The sequence below is a fragment of the Vombatus ursinus genome, unplaced genomic scaffold, assembly GCF_900497805.2.
Source record: "Vombatus ursinus unplaced genomic scaffold, bare-nosed wombat genome assembly UNPS02014772.1, whole genome shotgun sequence".
Lineage (NCBI taxonomy): Eukaryota > Metazoa > Chordata > Mammalia > Diprotodontia > Vombatidae > Vombatus > Vombatus ursinus.
The window spans coordinates 33,543,982-33,566,040 of NW_020954550.1; the positions used below are offsets into that span (position 1 = coordinate 33,543,982).

At 36.3% G+C, this 22,059-nt stretch overlaps 2 protein-coding genes across 2 annotated transcripts in view; both read left to right on the plus strand.

Annotated features, from left to right (window-relative positions):
* PRKAA1 (protein kinase AMP-activated catalytic subunit alpha 1) overlaps nucleotides 1-3,812 on the plus strand; it is a 61,907-nt gene extending 58,095 nt beyond the window's left edge. Inside the window, exon 9 of the mRNA XM_027863560.1 lies at nucleotides 772-3,812. Coding sequence (XP_027719361.1) covers nucleotides 772-1,016 — 245 coding nt within the window. The 3' untranslated portion in view covers nucleotides 1,017-3,812. The remainder of the gene's footprint in view (nucleotides 1-771) is intronic.
* Nucleotides 3,813-14,232: 10,420 nt separating this feature from the next.
* Nucleotides 14,233-22,059, plus strand: part of TTC33 (tetratricopeptide repeat domain 33) — a 42,479-nt gene continuing 34,652 nt past the window's right edge. The window contains exons 1-2 of the mRNA XM_027863630.1: nucleotides 14,233-14,314; nucleotides 17,728-17,949. Coding sequence (XP_027719431.1) covers nucleotides 17,729-17,949 — 221 coding nt within the window. The 5' untranslated portion in view covers nucleotides 14,233-14,314; nucleotide 17,728. The remainder of the gene's footprint in view (nucleotides 14,315-17,727; nucleotides 17,950-22,059) is intronic.

Genomic DNA, 22,059 nt, shown 5'->3' on the forward strand with positions numbered 1-22,059 from the left:
TGTACAGATTATACATAACATAATATATAATATAATAGATTGCATATTGTAGAAATGTGCAGTCTTTTCTATGCACATATTACACTAGTAATCTACTGTCAGTGGGCTATGACCTTTAAAATTATGTTTACAGTAGAGATGATGGGCCATGATCCAGTCGTCTGATTATCTGCTTGTGTAACATTATGTTAGATGACCCAGTTAAGGAATGATGTATCTGACTATAGAAGACTTTTCTGCCCTGTGTTTCATTTTCACCCTCAACTTTAATTTTATTAGGAACAGCTGGGTAAATAAATGTGAGATTGAATTGCTGGTAATTGTTTTGTTCTGTTGTGGTTTTTAAAAAAATTATATTTCTTGTTTTTCGGTTTTCCTTAGTTAATTTAAGTTGAAATTGGAATTGTTCTTACAAAAAATCTTACAGTGCAAATGATCTTACTGCTGGGAATGTTCAAGAATTCATTTGGTGCTAACAAAACCATAGTGTGTGTTCAATCCCAATTAGCTTTGTGTAGAACAGACCCATTCTGTAGTTACAGGCTACACTTGGCTCTCGGTAGTGATTACAAAAATGCATTCCCATGGGTCATAAAGGGGAACCATTAATAGGCTGAGGATGGCTTAGCTCAGAAAAAAAAAATCATTTTTTCAAAATCAAAAGCATATATTTTTCTGACAAGCTTGTTAAGTGTAATCTTGTTATACAAAAACTTTTTCATCTTCAAAATTTGATGAATTGAAATTTAGTTCAAGTGTTTCCTTTTCTAGATGAAATTACTGAAGCCAAATCTGGAACTACTACTCCACAAAGATCGGGTTCTGTGAGCAATTATCGATCTTGCCAAAAGAATGATTCAGATGCTGAAGCCCAAGGAAGATCCTCAGATGTTTCCCTTACCTCATCAGTGACTTCACTCGACTCTTCTACAGTTGACTTAACCCCAAGGCCAGGAAGTCACACAATAGAGTTTTTTGAGATGTGTGCAAATCTTATTAAAATTCTTGCACAGTAAACATAAAAGTTTGCTTATTTCTTTCATAGCAATAAGCATGCAGAAATCATAGCCAAATGCTTCCATTTGTAATCAAGTTATAATTATGGCACTGAGAAGAATAGCCCTTTCTAAATGCAATTTGCACAGAGATTGGAACGTGATTAATAGGTTAACATGAAGAAGTGAATTGTGATTATTTTATTGTTCATTTTTCAACAGGTATATGGTATATAATACAAAAGGCACAATGAATTCTAAGTCTCTCAAGCTCACTTGAGTTTTGGATATTTTACTGCACACTGGGCTTTGTAGAATATTACTGTTTTACCTCAAAGGCCTTTATATTTCTCTTATGTTTTGTTAAATTTTTGCTTCAAAATTTAAGTCAATAAATACTCGCCTCCTAGTCCCTAGAAAACTAAAGAAGTGATTGTTTTTCAACTCCTTTAAGTGCTTGTCCTTTAAGTAATCATCCAACAATTTTAACAGTCTGAATGACTGTATCTGTCCCTTCCATTATCTTATAATGTAACTGAAACTTGTTACTTCAAAGACATAAAATGTAAACACACTTTAATTAAGTTTGAGAAGTCTGAGCACAAGAGTGCTTCCACATTCAGATACCTTTGGCACTTAATTTATTCTAATAGTAAGTGCTAATACTTTCTATATATAAGTTGCTCTTTCTGTCATAAGGGATGAGTTGCATATACTGTAAATAAGACATTGGGCAATGCTCTCCAATTTTAAAAATACTCTATTTACCTTTTATAATGTATGTTGACAATTCATTATTAAGTTAAGCATGATTCTTTAGCCAATTGATTATGTATCTCTTTTAAATTGACAATGCAGATAACATCTACATAGAGTATTTAAGTGCCCAGATATTTGGGGGTTTTATTTCTCTGATAAAATTTAGCATGAAAAAAAAAATCAGTCTTCTGAAGGATCACTTTCCCAAACTAGTTCCAGGTTTTGGTTAATTTTTTAAGATAGCATTATATGAACTGAATAAAATGCTAAATCACCTCAAGATATGACTTTTAGAGACCTGTTTCTATAGCTGGAAGTATTCATTTTTTCCTTTTCGGTAATGGTGTCATATAGCTATGGTAAATACAAATTTAAAGCCATTTTAGAGGAATTTGATATCACGTGTATGCTAATAAATATAAACAAATGCTGAATCTAATATTCTTGCCTTATATATGTTACTTTCAGTTTGATTTATTTTATGAATAATATAGCACTGTTGCATATCCCCAAGTATTTCTTTCCTTTATTTAAATACCTTTACTTACTGTTTGTTTTAGGCAAATACAATGCCTATCTGCCTTATCAGATGATAGTGTGTCCATTTGAATATCATGATAACTTACATAAATGGTTACTTTAATTGTTGAGTTCAACTCTGACAATTAGTAACATGCACTGAGTTGAAAAGAAGCATGACACTGCTTTATGTCCAGGGGTTGCTGTACTTACCTTTACATGTGGAGTCTGTACAAAATATTAATATATCCACTTAATATAAATTTAAATTTTCTTTTAAAATTTTCTGTATAGCCCTTCATATTTAGAATGGTATTTTGACACATGCTCTTCAAGTAAAACATAATGTCCCTGGAAGTTAGCAAAAGATTGTATTTTTTAAAGTTGAAGATTTTGGAGTGTGTATATAATACAGGGGACATTGCTATAAAATCTATATATGCTAGAGGAAGAGGAACCAATTAAATTGAACTTTCTAAAATACTTTATTAATCTTATAAAATTCAATTCTGATATATTCTTTTAAGTTATTGTGATCCCTTTTAGCATTTGAGTTTTATTTTGAAGATGTTTTAATATTGCACTTGTACAAATAGTATAATAAATGCACAGACTTTATTGCAGTATATTACTTTTTAAGCTGGGATCTTTTTGAAATGAAATGAACTTTTGGTTGTATATGTCAAGGTTGTATCAAAACTTTCACAATCTGTTGTAGTCTGCAAATTCTAACTAATGTTGAAGACCTACAAGGAGTCAAGATGCAAATGGTTTTTAATCTTTTTTTATATCTTTTCAACAATTTATATTTTTTTGTGCTTTAATGCAACCATGTTTTTTACTTTGTCTTGACAGGTGGAAGATGTATAGGTTTTTGCCACAAAATGTATTGTATACATAGTTTTAAATATAATGTAGATTCTTCTGGCATGTAAAGATTTTGCCATTAAAATAGATGATTTCTCATTGAAAGGAATTTTTATACTGGGTTTGGGGGAAACAGAAGCTTATACTACTTACCTAATTTAAATGTGATTTCATTAAGATATAACTCCATCTTTTATTTGTTCTACTTTTTTCTTGAAATGTATGTAGTTCAAGATTTTGGATGGTTTTTTACAATGATTTCCCCTTTTTATACACTGTTGTCTTTGAGGTTATAGTGATGTCATGCATGTTGAATTGATGCCATGATAATGTGGGTAAGCTGCAGGCTTCACTAAACTTCAGAGAACTGATTGGCATTTTTGGGAATCAGAACAGAAAAGATTTGGTCAAGTATATGCTATTTGTATGTGTCTTAAATTTTCACTAGTATGAAAACATCTTGACAGATCTTTCCTTTTTATTATAATTTCTCATTATATTCATTGATAAACTGAAATTCTACATGCAACATTTTATAAACTGGTAGTAAGGTAGAAATTGATCTTTGTGGTGCAATATTCTGAGAATTTTCATGTATGTTTTGACTGGAGTGTATTTCAGTATAAATTTTCAAATAAACTATTTACTCTGCTTTAGAGCCACTGTACATTATAGCACAGTGATAATTTTTCTTTTCTTAAGAACATTGTACCTAATTCCTTTCAAAATATCTGACAATACCAAATGGAAAAAATGCTTGTTTGTAGTTGTGCAGCTGTAATGTTTTTAAAAACATGATATCTAAATGTTACTATTTTTGAGGTTTTAAAGTTGTGTGCAAATGATTTTGTCCCTTGTAACTAAGTTACCTGACAATTGGGGTTAAGTGACTTGCCCAGAGTCACACAGCTAGTAAGTGTTGTGTCTGGGACCGGATTTGAACTCAGTTCCTTCTGATTCTAGGGCTGGTGCTCTATCCACTGTGCCACCTAGGTGTCCCTACAGTGAATTTTTAGTTCATTTAAAATCAAGAACAGCTCAAAATATTAGAAATATATAGAATGAAATTACAGCACCTACCTTACTTACTCACTACTAGTATTTATATTGGTATATTTTAAATTGTTATTATTGTGGGTTTGTTTTTTTTTAATAGTGCTGCCTAATGGAGCCTGTGCTAATTAGGTGTTGGCCACAATCTTATAAATGATAGTCTTCTGATTTTTATTAAGATTTGTACCAAATAGACTGCCATGTCTAACATGCAGTGCCAACCTTTTAACCTTGTACCAACTTTTGAGTTGCTATATTTGTCAACTTTTTAAAATTATATGGTTTTTGTTTCAAACATTTTATCCTTGTTCATAATACTGTTACCCATAAAGCAAACTTAGGTCAAAGAATATCATTCTATTCATCTGAACAGCTTCTTGGTATATTCCTAATATACTATAGATATATTAATTAGTAATTAAATGATAACATCTCTTGATTAATGGTGGAAATGGCTGTTATTTTCTTTGTCACTGAAATGAGTGTGTATATTAAATTTAATTTAGTTTGTAAACAGGAAGACTAGGAATTGTTATTTTTAAAATTGATTTAAATGGCTGTTAAAAATTTAATTTACAATACACAGTGTCCCAAAAGTTTTAGTGCAGTTCAATTAAGCACTAATTTCTTAAAATGGCACTAAGACTTTTGGGACAACTTGTATTTCATCTCAGATTTTAGAATTAACCACCTTTGAATGCTGCAGATATCTAGCATATGTTGGGTGACTAGATCAGATAGATAGAAAGAAAGATAATCTATATCTCTACATACATATGAATATGTTTCTTTTCACCCAAAATAAGCACTAAAATTTTTTGCTAGATACACTTCAAATGTTTGCCTTTTTGAAGTTTAATATTCATAGCAATACTACTGTTAGGCATTTTGATGTGAGCTTTGTGTAGAGAGTGTTATAAAGATATCATTAATTTTATATCATAGTAGATTTGAGTTAAATGTCATTTTACAGAGATTTAAATAATTACTTTTTAATATGCCACTGAACTTTCATCCATGATGTGAAAGAGTGGATATACTTAGGATTCATTATTCTTAGTGTATGACTTTATATTCCTGTACAGTATATGATAAATTTCACTCAGGTTAAAAAAAAAAATTCTTCCAAATTGGGGTTGATATCCTGGCAGCTAAGTCCTACCTTTTTGCTATTCCTGCTAATTATAATTTTGGCCTTACTATCCACTGGTAATGGGGGAATCTTTTGTAGTCCATCAGTCACCATTGCTGCAAACGATGTCATTAGGTTTGGTTTATATGGGAAATACAAGTTAAAATGTGAATGTGTAAAAATAAAAAAAAAGCTTATATAGTTTGTTCTTGGTAATAGATGGTATCCATTTTCAGTCACAAAAGTACAAGCTGAGTGAAAGGAAAAAACAGTCCAGTTTTACAAGTGCCAAAATTTGAAAGGAAGTATGCGCTAAGGCTAGAAAGCCTTCCAGATTTGAATGGTGGTCTTGAATACCAGGCTAAGAAGTTGAATTTTATTCACTAGGCAGTAGGTAGTCTTAGGAAGGGAGTTATTTAGTCACGTGTGTGTACAAGAATCATGACTGGTAACAATTTGAAGCATTGAGGTGCAAGAAAATTGACAGCGAGCCTTTTGTAATCCAGATTCGTTGTGAGGGATTGCCACTTCAAAGACCCAGGAGATTAATCATTATTCATCTTTGGACAATGAGCTTTTTACAATCAAAATATGTCACAAGAAAAAAACATAGATGTTAATGTGACTATGTATAGGATTGACCTTTATTAACATGCCATTCCAAAGAATGCCCATTTGCTTTAAAGCAGTGTTCTTCAGTAGTACAAAAAATTTAGTTTCCTCATGGCAAGTCATCTCATGAGGAGCCTCTGGTCAGTCATCCAAGCTATATTTGAAGCCATTCGAGCTTGGTATTGTACTTTTCAAAGCTTGTATTCTACTAGCCTAACCTTGAAAGAACCTAAGCTCACCTCCGTGCCATTGGAATAGTAAATCCAAATACTGCCACAAATAAGAATTATGTATGTGCCAAAGTCAGTTTACCATTAGTTTATAGTTTATGTTAAAGACTTCCCCTCTTTCCCCAATAACATAAGGTTATCCCTTTCTCAAAGAAGGAAAGATAAATGGAGAATTTCAACCTCCAAATAAATGAACTGTTTTTAAATTTTTAGAGAAACAAATGATAACTTGATCCACTGTACAGTCTTTGTTTTCAATAATATATTTTAATTTTACAATTTTAATCCATCTCTTAATTTGAACAAGTACTTCTCTTAACAAGATGATGCTTAAAGTTTGAGTTCTTAAAACCACTGTTTTGGGTAAGGCTGATATATAAGTCTTGGCTCTATCCATTAGACTACATTCAAATTCTATTTAGATTATGCTTTTATTTTTAATTTTTTTTCAGTCAGAAAAATAATTTCTCTCCCCCACTTGCACCTCCCCCCAGTTGAGAAAGAAAAAAACAAGGGAAAGCTGGGTGGTGCAGTGAATAGCGCTCTGGCCTTGGAGTCAGGAGGACCTGAGTTCAAATGCAGCCTCAGACACTTAATACTTACTAGCTGTGTGACCCTGGGCAAGTCACTTAACCCCGATCCGTCTCACCAAAAAAAAAAAAAGAAAAAAACAAAGCCATTATTACAAACACATATAATTAAAACAAATTCCTGCATTGGTGACACTGCCCATCCATCCCAAGTGTCACTATCTATAGAGTCCATCACCTTTCTTTCAGGAGGTAGGTAACATATTTCATCTTGAATTCTCTGATCTAGTGGTGTCAAACTTAAATAGAAATGGATCTCTGCTGGCATACTGACTTAAAAAATCACAAATTTATATCTGTTGTACTGTATTTTTATTTATTTTTTAACATTTCCCATTTACATTTTAATCAGGTTCTGGCTGTACTCAGGATTTTTGCAGGCCTTTTTGACACCTCTGCTCTGGAATCATGGTTGATCATAGCATTTATCATAGTTTTTGAGTCTTTCAAAGTTGTTTTGTACAATACTGTTGAAAAAATTCTAGAGGCAGCTAGTTGGCACATTAGATAGAACTCCGGCCTTGGAGTCAGGAGGACCTGAGTTCAAATGTGGCTTCAGACACTTGACACTTACTAGCTGTGTGACTCTGGGCAAGTCACTTAACTCCAACTGCCTAAGCCAAAAAAAAAAAAAAGAAAAGAAAGAAAAAATTCTGGTTCTGCTTACTTCACCCTGCATCAATTCACACAGGTTTTCCCAGGTTTCTCTAAAATAATCCACTTCATCTTTCTTACAATGCGATAGTATTCCATCCATATATCATGATTCATATTGCCCTAACTTGTTCAGTTATTCCTCAGTTAATGGACACTCACTCAGTTTCCAATTCTTTGCCATCATGAAAAGCTGCTATCTATATTTTTGGACATATGAGTCTTTTTTCCTCATTCACTAATCTCTTTGGAGGTATAGATCTAGTAGTGTTACAACTGAGTCAAAAGTTACGAACAATTTAATAACTTTTTGAACTTGGTTCCAAATTGATTCCCAGAATGGCTATACCTATTTACAGCTCTATCAACAGTACATTAATGCACCTATTTTCTCACACCCCCTCTAGCATTTGTCATTTTCCTTTTTTTGTAAGTTTTACTTATCTGATGAGTGTGAGATAGAATCTCAGCTTTAACTTCCATTTCCCTATTCAAATTTAGAGCATTTTTTCATATGGTTATGAAATATAGAGAAACATTCTCTAATAAGTTGTTTTATAGAATGAATTTTGTAGCAGAACAAAATAGGTTTAATTGTATTATAAAACTTTTGATACGTTTTAGCATTATTTCTTTCTTATTTATACATTTAGCATTGTTTCTGTCTTAAGACAAAGAGTGCCACAAACCTGTCAGAGTTTCTGAAAAATATGTTCCTCTAAATTTCCTATTAATCTTATGTTACTTGTAGCACTAGGCTTAACCCTTCACCCCCCTCCCCACTGTCTCCTTTTATTCTACTAATAATTTAATGTCTTTTGTAATTTAATGTCCAGATCTGATTCCTACACCAATATTCTATTTATTTGTCTAGTTCAACCTTACCTCACCCCTCCCAAACTTTTTGCTAGACTATTAAGTACCTTGATATAATCCCTATTACATTGTGAGGAAACTTCTTAGGTCCGTAACCTTTTCTAGGAGCTCTCCTTATACTTCACATTAACTAAAGGCTTTTTGCCCTTAAAGGAAGTAGGCCAATATTTCTCCTGCTCTAAACTGCTATTTATAGATATATCACCTCACTTCTTTAACAAGCTCTCCTCTTTAAAGTCCACACTGTCCTCTTAATACAGCTTTGTGACCATGTTTCATTGATGCTTTGTGTGTGTGTGTCTGTGCTTACCCACTAACTCCCTGTCCACTCTTCCCAACACAAATATTCCACCTTCATAAAAAATAAGTACAGTGAAGCAAAACAAATCACACATTTGCATTGTTTCATTCTACACCTCTACTATCTCTCTGTTAAAAGGTGGGAATTGACTTCATCATCAATCTTCTGGAGTCATAATTGATGATTGTAGTGATCTAAGTTAAGTCTTCCAACATTCTTTATAATGTAGTTATATAAAATATTTTTCATTTCTGCTTACTTTCAAGCGATTGACAAGCCTTCCTCATTGCCTAATGGCGTCAAGGTGGCAGAGCCTTACGGAGTCATTTCCCCTCAGACTTGGCTGATGTCTCACTGCTGTTGAAGTCATGCCGCCTTGTTGACTAGATGAGTTTCTCTCTGGAGACAAGGAGTGTTCTATCTACCCAAACCTAGTCTTGTACCCTTGCTAATTATCCTTCCCGTGCTATAGCAAAATAATAATAAAACAGAAAAAGGTGGAACTGCAATTAATATATACAATTTACTTTTTCTTTTTAAGTATATATTAGATTCAACATATAACTTTCCATGATGTCTTTCAAAACCCTTTTGATTTTCAAGACATCAAGCAGACACCATTCTTAATGTTGGTTAAGAAATAATCTACTTCTGACCAGGAACCTGGCATTTCTGTATTTTAAGCTGTGGTCCAGAAATCCAAATCCTATTCTTATCTTCTTAGCCAACTGTTCACTTTCCAAATCAGCTTTTCTCTTGCCTGTCTGTACAAATACACTCTTAACGTTTTCTTACCTTTTATCACCTTTGGTTCTGAAAGGACAATCTAGTTGATTATGATCTTCAGTTTCTTGTCCAAGAATTCATATAATCTTTGATGATGTTTTCTAGAAATCTTTTGGAGTATCAGGCATACTGATGTAAATCAACAGAAGTGGGTAGTAGTTACCTATTTTGACAATTTCCATGCTTGCTGCTTTTACTTTCTTAACTTTTTTAGCTACCTTGGAGACTATTTTTATCTGGGAATATTTATATTTGTTTTTATTAAAGGGAAAATTTATTTGAACTCTCAATTTAATTAAAAAATAATTTATTTTATCAAATGCAGAATGGTGACTTGAAGGGCTCATTACAAACTTGCCTATGGAACTTCTTTGACTACATCCTATAGATTTTGATATGTTCTCTCTGAATTGTAATTATCCTTGATATAATCTGTTATTTTTTGGTTATTTCTTCTTTCATCCAAGTATTATTTATTTATTTATTTTGCTTATGACAATAGTAGCACTTTAAAGTTTGCAATAATAATTGAGCTCTTTATATAATAATATAGCACTTTAAGGTTTTTAAAGTGCATTGTAAACATTATCTCATTTTAGCCTATCAACAACTCTGGTAGGTATGTGTTATTATGATCATCCCAGTTTAACAGATAAGGAAACTGAGTCAGGCAAAGATTAAGTGATTTGCCTAGGGTCACACAAGCAATTAAGTGTCTGAAGCAGACACTTAAGATGGTTCAGGTCTTCCTGACTCCAGGTCAAGCTCTCTATCATGACTCTAGGTCAAGCTTTCTATCAACTCTATCACTTAGCTGCCTCAGATAGAGCCTTTATTTACTACTGACTTTATTGAACTAAGCTCTAAAAATATGATCTATAAAATCTATGCTTTTGTAAATTTACCTACATTTTAGCTGTGACCCAATATGTGACCATTATTTTTTTTTTTGCATATTCTTTGTCTTCTATAAAAATAGTTAAGTTAGAAGGATTGGTTTGAGTTTGGGGGAGACGAGCAGAAAGGTATAAAGATAATGATTTGTGACATTTAGATAGCTGGATGGAAATGCTCAGTAGGAAATGTGTGATTGGAGTTCAGATATTGTCAGTGAAGGTAAAGACTAGAAATCAATAATATAGAAGTAACAGCTAAAGGTATGGGAACTAATGAAATTGCCAAAGTAAAAAGTATAAGAAGGTAAAAGGACTGAGAAAATCTTAGCGATGACCTAATTGTGTGAAGTGTGAGGAGGAAGAAGTATAGTCGTTTAAAGAAATTCTGCAAGATAGATCAGAGAGTTAAGAAGAGAATCAGGAGGAGGGAGTTAAACCAGACAGGCTTTTAAAGAAAAGTGGGAGTGGACAACAGTGTGAAATGCTTTGTTGTTGTTTAGTCATTTTTTGCAATTTATTTTATTTTTTTTGTTTAGTCATTTTTCAGTCATGTCTGATTCTTTGTTACCCTTTTTTGGGGTTTTCTTGGCAAAGCTACTGGAGTGGTTTGCCTTTCCTTTTCCAGCTCATTTTACAGATGAGGAAATTGAGGCCAACAGGGTTAAGTGACTTGCCCAGGGTCACACAGCTAGTAAGAGTCTGTGGTCTGATTTGAACTCAGGTCTTCCTAACTCCAGGTCTGGCACTCTATCCACTGATGATAAGGACTAGGATAAGGACACTCAATTTACAGATTAGGAGGTCAGTAATAACCTTTAATAGGACAATTTCAGCAGAATGATGGGCATGGGACAAGAGATATTGTGAGGCTCAAATGAAACAATGGATGTAAAGTACTTGGAAAATCTTGAAGCATACTATAAGTGCCAGCAATTAGTGTCATATCAGCTTCAGTCCTCAGGCCTTCTGTCTGGTGGCAATTTCATTCCTTGAGCCTTCTATGGCACTCCTGTTGAGCTCAAGCAATGTTTACAGGGCAATAAGAGCTGTGCTGATTGATGCTTAACAACAGGGCTGGTGGGTAGTGGTGGGGGAGATGGGGAAATGTATGCACACACACTTTTAAGTTTAATTATTACATTGTTAACACTTTAAGCAATTAACAAAACAAATCAAGTCTTGATTTGTAGTTATTTCCTGTGGATTTCTTAGGTGTAAATGCTCCCAATGAAAATTTAACAAATCACTTAGTTGGTTAGAGCTGATTGCAGGACACCTCTGGCTAGAAGCCAAAATGCCAGGGCTCTTCAGGAATGAATACGTAATAAGGAAGTACAGACAATAAAATTAACACTATTCTTTTATACCTTTGACCAATAAAAGAAAGGAGATAGAGCAACAGTTCAAAGGAATAGGTTTTTAGTAAGTTTTTTTTTGCATATATATAATGCAGGGCCTTCTACAAAGGGAATATTTATTTCATAAGGTATAATCACAAATATGTAAACTTATTTCCCCAATACTTGGGAGGAGGCATAATCCCTCCCTCCTGCTTTGCTCCACTTCAGTCTCTGGCGCTGAGAAGAGGATTAGGTTTATAGCTTAATTGGTTCCCCTAGAGCACAAACCCAATTCCAAGTTCAGACTCCCCTTAGATTTGAGTCCCAGCTACCTTGGCTTCTCAGGCCTTCCATGCCAAGCTGGTTGGTGGCACCATTTCTCTTCATTCCTGGCTCCAAAATGCAATGGCTTTTAATTCCCAGTCCAGTGGGGATCACCACCAGCACCTGAAGCTAAGGAGAAGCAACATAAAGCAGACGCGAACATCCTCAGATCCATTTTTGGGAGGGGTGGAGGTGGTAAAAGGGAGGTAAGTAAGGGAAGGAAATCCTTCCAGTCTCATTAGTTCAGTTCATGGCCTCCATACTGGGGACAACAGCTAGGAGTTGCCAAAAAAAAAATGGCAGAAAAAAAACAATGAGTTTGTCTAACCATTTTTGACTACATTGGTGACCAATCAAGGAGGCTTCTCATATGATAGGGGACACAGTGAACTACACACTAGCCAAACTGGGGATGCTCAAAAGGACAGCTGGGTTACATTTGAGGGATATGCACATGCCCTGTGATGTCCACTAGAACCTTTTGCCTGTATCTTCTTGTAAGCCTCTGCACAATCTTCATGGATGGTCAAAGTGTGTAGGTATTGGGTCTCAGTTTGTTGCTTGCTAGAATTTTGAAAAGACTTGAATTAGTTCCAGTCAGTACTGACATGGCGGTGGATGTTGGAGAGTCTAGATATAACTAGAACCAGAATGTACGCTTTTTTCAATAACTTCCTTAAGAAATTTCAAGCTCATCTGGATATACTCAAGTATGGGTAGTCTTTTTCACTCAAACCACCAAATCCAAGCCCTGTCATAGGATTGAAAGGTATTTTACCTAAACATTTGTCATAAAAAGATTGGAAAATGATGGTAACTTAAGATTCACTGTCCAGGACAGCATTGTAGTCCACATTCTCAATTTCTACCATCAAATCTGCATGAAGTCCTATGTTTTCAAGTGGAATAGACCCATAAGGAATTGATGATGAGGTCAGTGTACAGGCCTTGAAGCCCAGGGTGGTCCTCTTGTCCTGACTTTGCTCTGGTTGCCCAAAGCTGGATCAGATTTTAAGTTCTTCGTGACCAATGCTGCATTTTCTTTGCCAGTTCATCCAATATAAGTATGGCCATCTAGTCTACAATTATAACAAAAAGTTGATCTGTTACTCTGATGATTACCTGATGAAGATTGTCTTTTATTAGACTTTTGTGCTTTCCATCCTCTTGAACCTCTACTTCCCCAAGGAGAATAGGATTGTGCACTGATCGATCCATCTCTTATCGGATTGTCTCAGGTTCTGTGACTGGAGCTCAGTACTGGTGGTATCACTTTGCAGCTTTTCAGCTGCAAAAGCTCCTTTCTTTTCTAGAGATTCCTCTTACAGGTACTCTAGTTGTAGAAAACAATTCCTATTTAAACTCATTCCAAGCTAGCAAAAGTACAAACAAGCCTAAACAATGGGCGTTATAGAATTGAATTGAGTGGTTATCAATAACAGTCTGCCATGTGGGATAAAAAGGTATACTGCTCAAGTAGTACCATTCAGAAACAATGAACTGAACCACAGCAGTTCAGTGAGAAAAAAAAAATTGTCCAAAGTTTTTTTTTTAAGCAAAACTAGCAAAAAACCAAAATTTCCTGCAAAAATAAGCAATCAGAAATTATATTCTTACAGAACTCCTACATATATATAGTGAGGCCATCTCCCACATGTAGCATGGGGGTGTCATTGTGTAGCTGGAAAGGAGGCAAAACAGAGAAGTTTAGCCTCTTCTCCCCTGACCCTTCGTCCAAGAGAGATTTTCATTTCCTGCCAGGAGGAGAAGTAGGAAGTGGAGGACAGAGTCTGACCACTACGCTCTCCTAAGAGAGAGTTCTGGGCCTCCCCTGGAGGGAACAGGGAGCCACTGCAGTTTATTGAGTAAGGTGCTGACATTGTCAGACTTGAGCTTTAGGAAAATCACTTTGGTGGCTGAGTGGAGCGTGCATAGGAGTGGGGAGAGACATGAGGCAGGCTATCCCACCAGCTGACTATTGCGGTAATTCAGGCCTGAGATGATGAGGGTCTGCACTAAGGTTGTGGCGATGTCAGAGGTGGCATATTTTTGAGATGTTATGAAAGGGGGATGGACAGGGCTTGGCCACATTAGGGGCACAGTCAGAGCCCAAGCATTCTGCTGCATTTGTACGGCATTTCCGGCTCTGAGCAGCAGAGCTCGCACACGGGACGAATTCCCCACAGCTCCAGCAGGGGCCGCTCTGGCGCTCGCAGGCATCCGACCTCCGTTTCCTAGGAGACCTCATGACGCTTCCAAGAAACAACTCCCCCTCCCTCGCTCTTTCAAGAGAGACGGAAGTGCGAGCGGAGCCGCTTCCGCTTCCGGTGGATGGGAGTGCAGTGGAACGTAAACACTGACTGTAGGGAGCTGTCGCCAGGTAACCCGGGGCTCTCGGGGTGGCCTGGGTAGGTGGGGGCGGAGAGAGCCTGGCTTTGGTGAGGAGACATCTCGAGGAGTCCGGGGGACCTTCTGCCGTGTGGGGGGAACTCCCTGTGGGTTGGCCCCCCGAGGTTGAGGGGGGAGGCCTGCTGGCCCTTAGCGGACCCCGCTTTCTCCGGAGATGGGAGGCGGGGGAGCGGGCTCTCGTGTCCCTCGCCCCGGGCCTGTGTTGGGGCCCCGGAGGGCGGTTTGGTGGATTCTGGGGTGAGTGAGATCAGTGGATCAGTCCCCCCCTTTCTGACGTCCATGTACACGCTTTGCATGGTCCTCGACCCCCGCCGGGTGCGGGAGGGGGAAAGTTGCTGAGCCTTTTCTATGTTTTAAAGGAGAGAAATCATTTCCCGGAGTCACCTCTGTCTGACCACACCTCAGGGATGAAAGGATGATGAGCGTCTGGAGCTGTGCTCACTGTTCTTGCCTCTGTTTTGGGGTTAGGTAATGCAGTGATCAGCTGCGCCCTCTAGAGCCTCAGCATTGAATAAAAAGTAGTTTATAAATAGATAAAATATCCATCAGGCGTAACTTCGAGTGCCCACTGTGCACTATTGTAGGGTACCTTCCAGGGCAATGACAGACCAGCTAGTAAATGTTTATTAAACACCTACCTTGTGCCAGGCTTTGAGCTAAATATTAGAGATACAAAGAAACGCACAAGACAGATCCTGCCTGTTCTCATGGAGCTTACCTTTTTAGTATTTTAGTGGCATTCGGTAAATGCCGAAGGCCTTGATGTTCAGAGTTTCTTTGGAAATTAAGGAAGTATTATTGTATTATTTTGAAAAAAAAAATCTTTATTAACCAAAAGTACGAGAGTGGAGAAAAAAAATTGTAGTATGCCTAGGTATTCTTTTAGTTAAAAAACTGCTTTGAAAATTATAAAGTGCTAAAATAATTAGAAATTGATGTTTTAATTTCTCTCACCTTGTGAGGTTTATAGCTTTTTGGAATTCCATTAGACTGTAAGTTCCTTGAGGGCAGGGACTGTTTTATTTTTGTCGTAGTATCACTAGTGCGTTGCTCCCTGAGAAGTTAAATGACTTGCCCATAGTCGCAGAGCCAGTATGAGTCAGAGGAGGGCCTTGAACTGGATCTTCATGGTTTCTACGCCAGCCCTCAATCCATTACTCTTTTTTACCTGGCACATACTAAGTAATTAATAAAAGCTTGTTGATTAAAGACCTATGCAGCCTATCCCCTACCTATTTTTCCACCCTAATCTACTATTTCCCAAGTATGCTTTATATTTTTAGCTTCATTATTCACATATGTACATATATATGCATATGTATATACATACATACATGTGTATATATTTTAAAAATTATTCATTTATACCTTTCTTTGTATCTTGAAAGCCCCAGTCCACTATTGTATCAGGTATTGAAATTCTTCTTTAAAAAATTATCAAGTAAAATGCAACTTTTCCTATCCTTTCTCAGTGGGGAAAAAAATTCTTGTACCAAATATGGATAGTTAAAACAAATTCATATCTTAGCCATATCCAAAAATATGGGTTTTATTCTGCATATTTAGTGCATTAGACCTCTCTGTCAAGAGGTGGGTGACATTCTTCATAATTGGTCATCTGGAGTCATGATTGATCATTGGTTAAATGAGATCAGTGTTCTTAAGTCTTTCAGACTTGTTCATTTAAAAAAATGTTGTTAGAGTATGTTTATTGAAATTGTATCTGTCATTCAAGGTCTGGTGTTACCTCTTTCATGAGTGTTTCCTGATCATACCAGTGAACTTTTCCTTTCCACATACCTGTTGTAAAATTCCTAAAACACTTGTTATCCAAACCAGTCATATGGAACTTGTATATTGCTTTGTATTATAATGATTTATACGTGTCTAATATTCTCTAGATTGTAAGCTTCTGGCATCCTCCAAAGGCACCTGATATTTATTGTTGAATGAAAAGTAACAGATGTTGGCTAGAAGCTTAGACTAAGCAAATTTTAGAACCCTTTAGAACCCTGAGATTTTATATAGTCGTTCCATTTGTGTTTTAGAATTCATTTATGGTTTCCAGGGTGGCTGTATTGGGAAGATGTTAATCCATAGAAGCTATTTTGAAAAATGTACTTTAACTGACACGAAAATTTTTTGTGGTCAAAATATGTAAGCCTATGTTTGAAGAACATTAGAGCTTTTTGAATCTGTAATTTTGCTAGTCTTTTACATATTTCCAAGGAATGAACAAGCAGCTTTTATAAATGTAGAAGTTAAGACACTGATCTCTCAGCTTATATTTTCTTTGAATTTGGGCCTACTTTTAATGTTGCCAGATCTATCTGGTTTAATTAAAATCAAAATAATATTATTAGAAATATAATAAATAACTTATTTTTGTCTAAGTTTTACTTGGTTCTGGTACTACTCCCTCCCTTCTTTGCAGAGGTGGAGGACTATGGATGTAGGATTTTGCATATACTGCAATGTATGGTCAGATATGGTTGATTTACTAAGCTGGTCTTTTCTCTTTTTAAATCTTTGTTATAAGTAAGGAATAATTTGCTGAGTAGGGAGGGAGGAAAGGACACATTCAATAAAAGATAATAAAAATAACATTAAAATAATCTGTGTGCTGTTCTTTGTACATGAAGATGGCACTACTAATCTACAATCAGTAGGACATACATTCATGAATTACTCTAAGAGTGTTGTTATAGTTACATGGATCTAGTAACACTCTTCTGGTCAGTATGATCTGTAATACCGATTTGTGAATCAGCCATCTGGGACTGAATAGAACTCAGGCTGTGAAATGAGCTGTTGCTTTAAGGGCCAGTCTTTGGTCTAATAGCACATTGTAGTGGGCCAAGAGTTCTCTAGGAATCTCTCAGATCTCAATGCTTTACTTTAGGGGTTCCCAATCTTTTCAGATTTTAGCATCAAATCTAAGTGTAACTCATTTGATCCTAGGATCACAGTTCATGCAGCATCTTTTGTTGGAGTTGAAAAAGGAGAAAAATGAGTGTTTGATATGCATATGAATTCTCAGACCCCTTAAAATAGCTCAATGGCCCCTTAGGAGTCCTTATCCAACAAACTGGGAAGCACTATCTTACCTCATAGTTTTCCAGTCTAGTTGCCCTTGCCTAGCACAGTCTCTGTTCTTTTTTGGAAATTCTCATCAGGGAAGGAAATGTAGCAGGCAGATGTTTTTCTGTTGTCTGCTTAGGGGCTTTACTGTCAGATTTAATATTCTTACACATAACCCTCCGCCATTCCTCCCACTGCTCTTCATTATTGAAGATATCACTCTCAGTACATCCTTCACCACCATTCCAGGCAATCTTAAAGTTTTAGGGAAATGATTAAAGTTGGTCATCTGTAATTTTCCAGAATGGCTTCCTTTGGATGGAAGAGGAAAATTGGTGAAAAGGTCTCAAAAGTCACATCCCAGCAGTTTGAAGCTGAAGCTGCTGATGAGAGGGGCTTAGTGGAGAATGATGACGTTAACTGGCTTCATGCAATTAAACGAAAGAAAGCAATTCTCCTAGAAGACTGTGCAGAGAAGAGTAAACAGCTAAAGGATGAAGGTGCAATTTTGGCAGAAAATAGGAGGTATGGTATATATTTCTCTGTGTCAGGCAATGGAGTTTGCGTTTGATTTTCTGACCATGTAGTCATTAGATGAAGATCTGTATATTCCCACATTTCCCAAGGTGAACCTTCCTATGGGTAGTGTAGATTAAAAATTTAATTTTGATTATATTATTTCACAGGTTCAGAACTGTGCCTTGGTTTTGCTCTGTCACCATTTATAGCTTCTTCTAAAAAGGCAGCTATACTCGATGAAACACATCAGACTTACTTCTGGAGTGCTTTTTGACTTCTAGAAACTTTCTTATGGCGTTAACAACTTTGAATCAGGACTAGGCAAGTTAGCAGTTCTCTGTAATAGCTTTGGGAGTATATAATCTCATTATAGCCCTTCTTCCCTGTCCAAAGGATCCCCAGGTGGGAGATTCAATTATAGTATTCCTCCAAGAATTCTACTCCTTGAAATTTTTGATTTGGTAATTAAAAAAAAATCTTTAGTAGAGTGGGGAATTAAATTATCTATTTTCTTTAGGGCAGGAATAGGCAACTTTCAGACAGTGGTACAATGGAATGGCATCTGAGATAGCTTTTAGTGGCCCACTGCCTTTCGACTGTGGGTCTCTTTTGTCTTTTTTTCCTTCTTTTCTTCTTTTAATCTTCCTTTTATTCTCCTGATTTCTTTTTCCTTTCTCCTTTTGTTCTGCTGATTCTTGCTGGTAGTAGTCCCACCACAGCCATTATTTGGCCTCAACAATGACTATGGGTCTAAATGTCCTAATCTGTAAAAGCATTAGATTGTACTAAATATATCTAAAGACCTTTCCAACTCCAGATTTCTTTGCTTCTGTGTAGTTTGTCCTAGAGAACTTGGTGTCCCCTACTATAAGACATCTTTTGTATCTGATTTCATCCAAGAACAGACCCTTTAGTGTGAAGATGATGGCTGAAGAGCATGAGATACCAATCTACATCTTCATTCACAGGTTCTTTGAGGAGCTTCTGATTATGAACTGGGAAACTCCATAGCCTTATAACATTTCCAGATGGTTGTTGGGGAGTGGCTGGATTATCATCTGATGATTGAACTATTTTTGCTTTCTGTAACTAGAGGATACAGGGTAAAGAGTAGTGACAGAAGTATGTATGTGTGTGTGTATATATATGTGGTATGTATACGTAGGGATGCATACTTACGTGTTTGTACACACATAATGGGCAGCTAGGTGGTGCAGTAGATAGAGTGCTGGGCCTGGATAGGGAGACTCATCTTCCTGAGTTCAAATCTGGCCTCAGGCAGTAGCTATGTCACCGTGGGCAAATCACCTAACTCTATTTCCCTCAGCTTCCTCATCTCTAAAATGAGTTGGAGAAGGAAATTGAAAACCACTCCAGTATCTTTGCCAAGAAAACCCCAAATGGGGTCACGAAGGGTTGGATACCACTAAAACAACTGAACAACAACAACAATACACACGTAATCTTGCTACCAGAGTAGCCAGCAGGACTTCAGTTTTACTTTGAATTATCTCTTCAAAATTCTAAGTTTTAGGTAAATTTTAGTAAATGATCCCTGTTCTAAGAATTTATGCTATTCACTTTTGTTAGTGATCTCTACACTGTTTTATTTTAGTGATTAAAGAAAAAAAGCAAGGAAGGAGTTACTGTCCATGGTACAGCTGATGGGAAGAGTTAGATTATAAGATGTAGCATCACATGCTTATAATCACTGCGACTACAGGCTGACCCTGATGGATCCCTTAAGCTCTGCAGTTTTGAGAGCTAAGCCAGTCAAGTCTGGTATCAGTATGGTGGGAACAAGAGGCCACCAGGGTGTCAAAGGAGTGATAAACTGGCCTACATTGAAACTGAGCAAGTCAGAGCTCCTCGTAGTGGTATTGAGCTTATGAGTAACCTCTATGTTTCAGCCTGGGAGACCTAGTCTTAAGAAAAAAAAGATCGAAGATGTATATTTTTATTATGTTTTCTAAGAGTGTTACTTTGTGCTTTATTAATTTTTGTCAAGTACAAAATAAACAATCCTTTTGATAAATTTTTTTTACTACTTTAGAGCTTTTTCTCTTTTTACAATGCGTTTTTTTTTTTTTTAATTAAAGAGTAGAAGGCAGTAGAAAAGGAATTTTGATAGTGGAAAAAAGGCAAAATATTAACTAGAAGTTTTAGTATTGAGGCAAATTTTTAAGAATTGCACCCCCCCCATTGCAAGCTATAATTAGCACTTCCTTCCACATTATCAATCTCATGTGTCCTGTGCAGGGCCCTCCCCCCACCCCTCCGCGCCCCTGCTTTGTTCCCATACCTAGATTTCTTAGTCCTCTGGTGTTTTATTTGTTTCAAATAAACTAAGGGGGTGGAGTATATGGAATTTTTTGCCATCTTCTGTCTCCCTCGTTATTTCCAATAACCCTTTCCTTAGTACCTTCTATTTTTGTAATTTCTACTACCAGTGGTAGAACTGGAGAATATTTATTTGTTCCCTGTTGCAATTCTAGCTGCCACCTCTGTGTTTAGTCTGGTAATTCCTGTTACCTTCAACCTGTTCTCAGAGTTGTCTGGATACGATTGCCATATATCTCAAATCCCTTTAATATGGTGAATCATAGGATCAGAATGTCAGAACTAAGAGGGGCCTTAGAGATTAGATAGTAGACTATCCTTCCTTTTTCTCCTCCATTTTATCAAAAAAGGCACAGAGATGTGAACTGACTTGGCCAAGGTCATATAATTAGTTTGTAATGGAACAAAGTCTAGTATCCTAGTCTCCCAATTTCCATTCTTGTTTTGCAACTCTAGCTACAGTGGTACTGGTTGGGAACAAGAATATCAGTGTTTAAGTTTAGGTGGCATGTGATTGAATCAATCAATTTCTAAATTATTGCACCTACTGTGTCTGTAAGAAAAACAAAAGATGTACAAGTCATAGTCCCTACTTTAAATGAGTTTACATTTTAGCAAATATATACCTAGGTTACAATTATAAGACAAGAGAGTATAAAATAAAGTGTAGATAGTGAAAACCAATCACTCTGGAGACATTACAGTTGAAATGATAAATGGTAGCTCCAGTCTTTGCAGCTGTAATAAGAGAGAGAGCCATAGAAGAGAAATTTTATGGTTAGAGTTTGAAGGAATATGTGAATGCTGGGCTACCCTGAGAGCAACTTCTCGCTGGTAGATATGTTCTGCGCTGTGTTTTAAGATGTCCTTGTGACATCTGTCCTCCCATGATACCACTCTATTTATTCTACTGAAGAAATGCATAAGGCAATGAGAGTGTAGAGAGGCTAAGAATGGAGGGAGTAGAGTTAGAACATTGGATAAGTTGATGAGCTAAAGAAGATCCTTAATAACAGGAAGTGAAGAGAGAAGAAAAATAAAATCAAGTCCACCTTTGTTCTCTTAATGGGCTGTGTGTGAGGGTTATGCTGTTTTTCTTGGTATAATTCTGCCTTTCATTGCATTTTCACTACTACCTTTAATGTTACAGCCTCCTTTTTACTCCTTACCATCAACATGATGTTATATTAGACTTAATGGTAAATATTTGATGAAAGCGGGTTGGCTTACCCTCATGGCTGGCTCACTTATTCCAACTGCTAGTGTGGCTGTTAGAAACTGAACTAATTTATGTCGTTGCATGTTCATGATACTTGTCATCTGTTGAAAACAGAGGGATAGGATCTGTACCTCTAGTTTCATTGGTATAGAGAATTCCCTGGATGAAGAAACACCCTCTTCCAGTGTGGGTTGGTGCCTTCTCTACCACTTACAGTCCTAGAGAGCTTCCTAGAGCACAGAGAACTTTAGCACAGAGAGTCCAGAATCACAGCCAGTGTATGTCAGAGACTCGAACTCATGTCTTCCTGGTTCCAAGGCTGAGTCTCTAGCCACAACATCTAGTTGCCTCTCCTGAAAACAAAATTTCTTTTAAAAAAAATCCTTTGATAGACTGAGAAAACTGTAACATTCCTGCATTAATCATTTGTGGATTATAGTACTAAAAGCATCATAGATGTTAAGTAATTTTTATTTTATTGTCCCTATTTTTATTTCTGATTTTGGAGACAATCTTTTGTAAAATTCTAATATAAATAGAAACCAAATTCTTAGCTT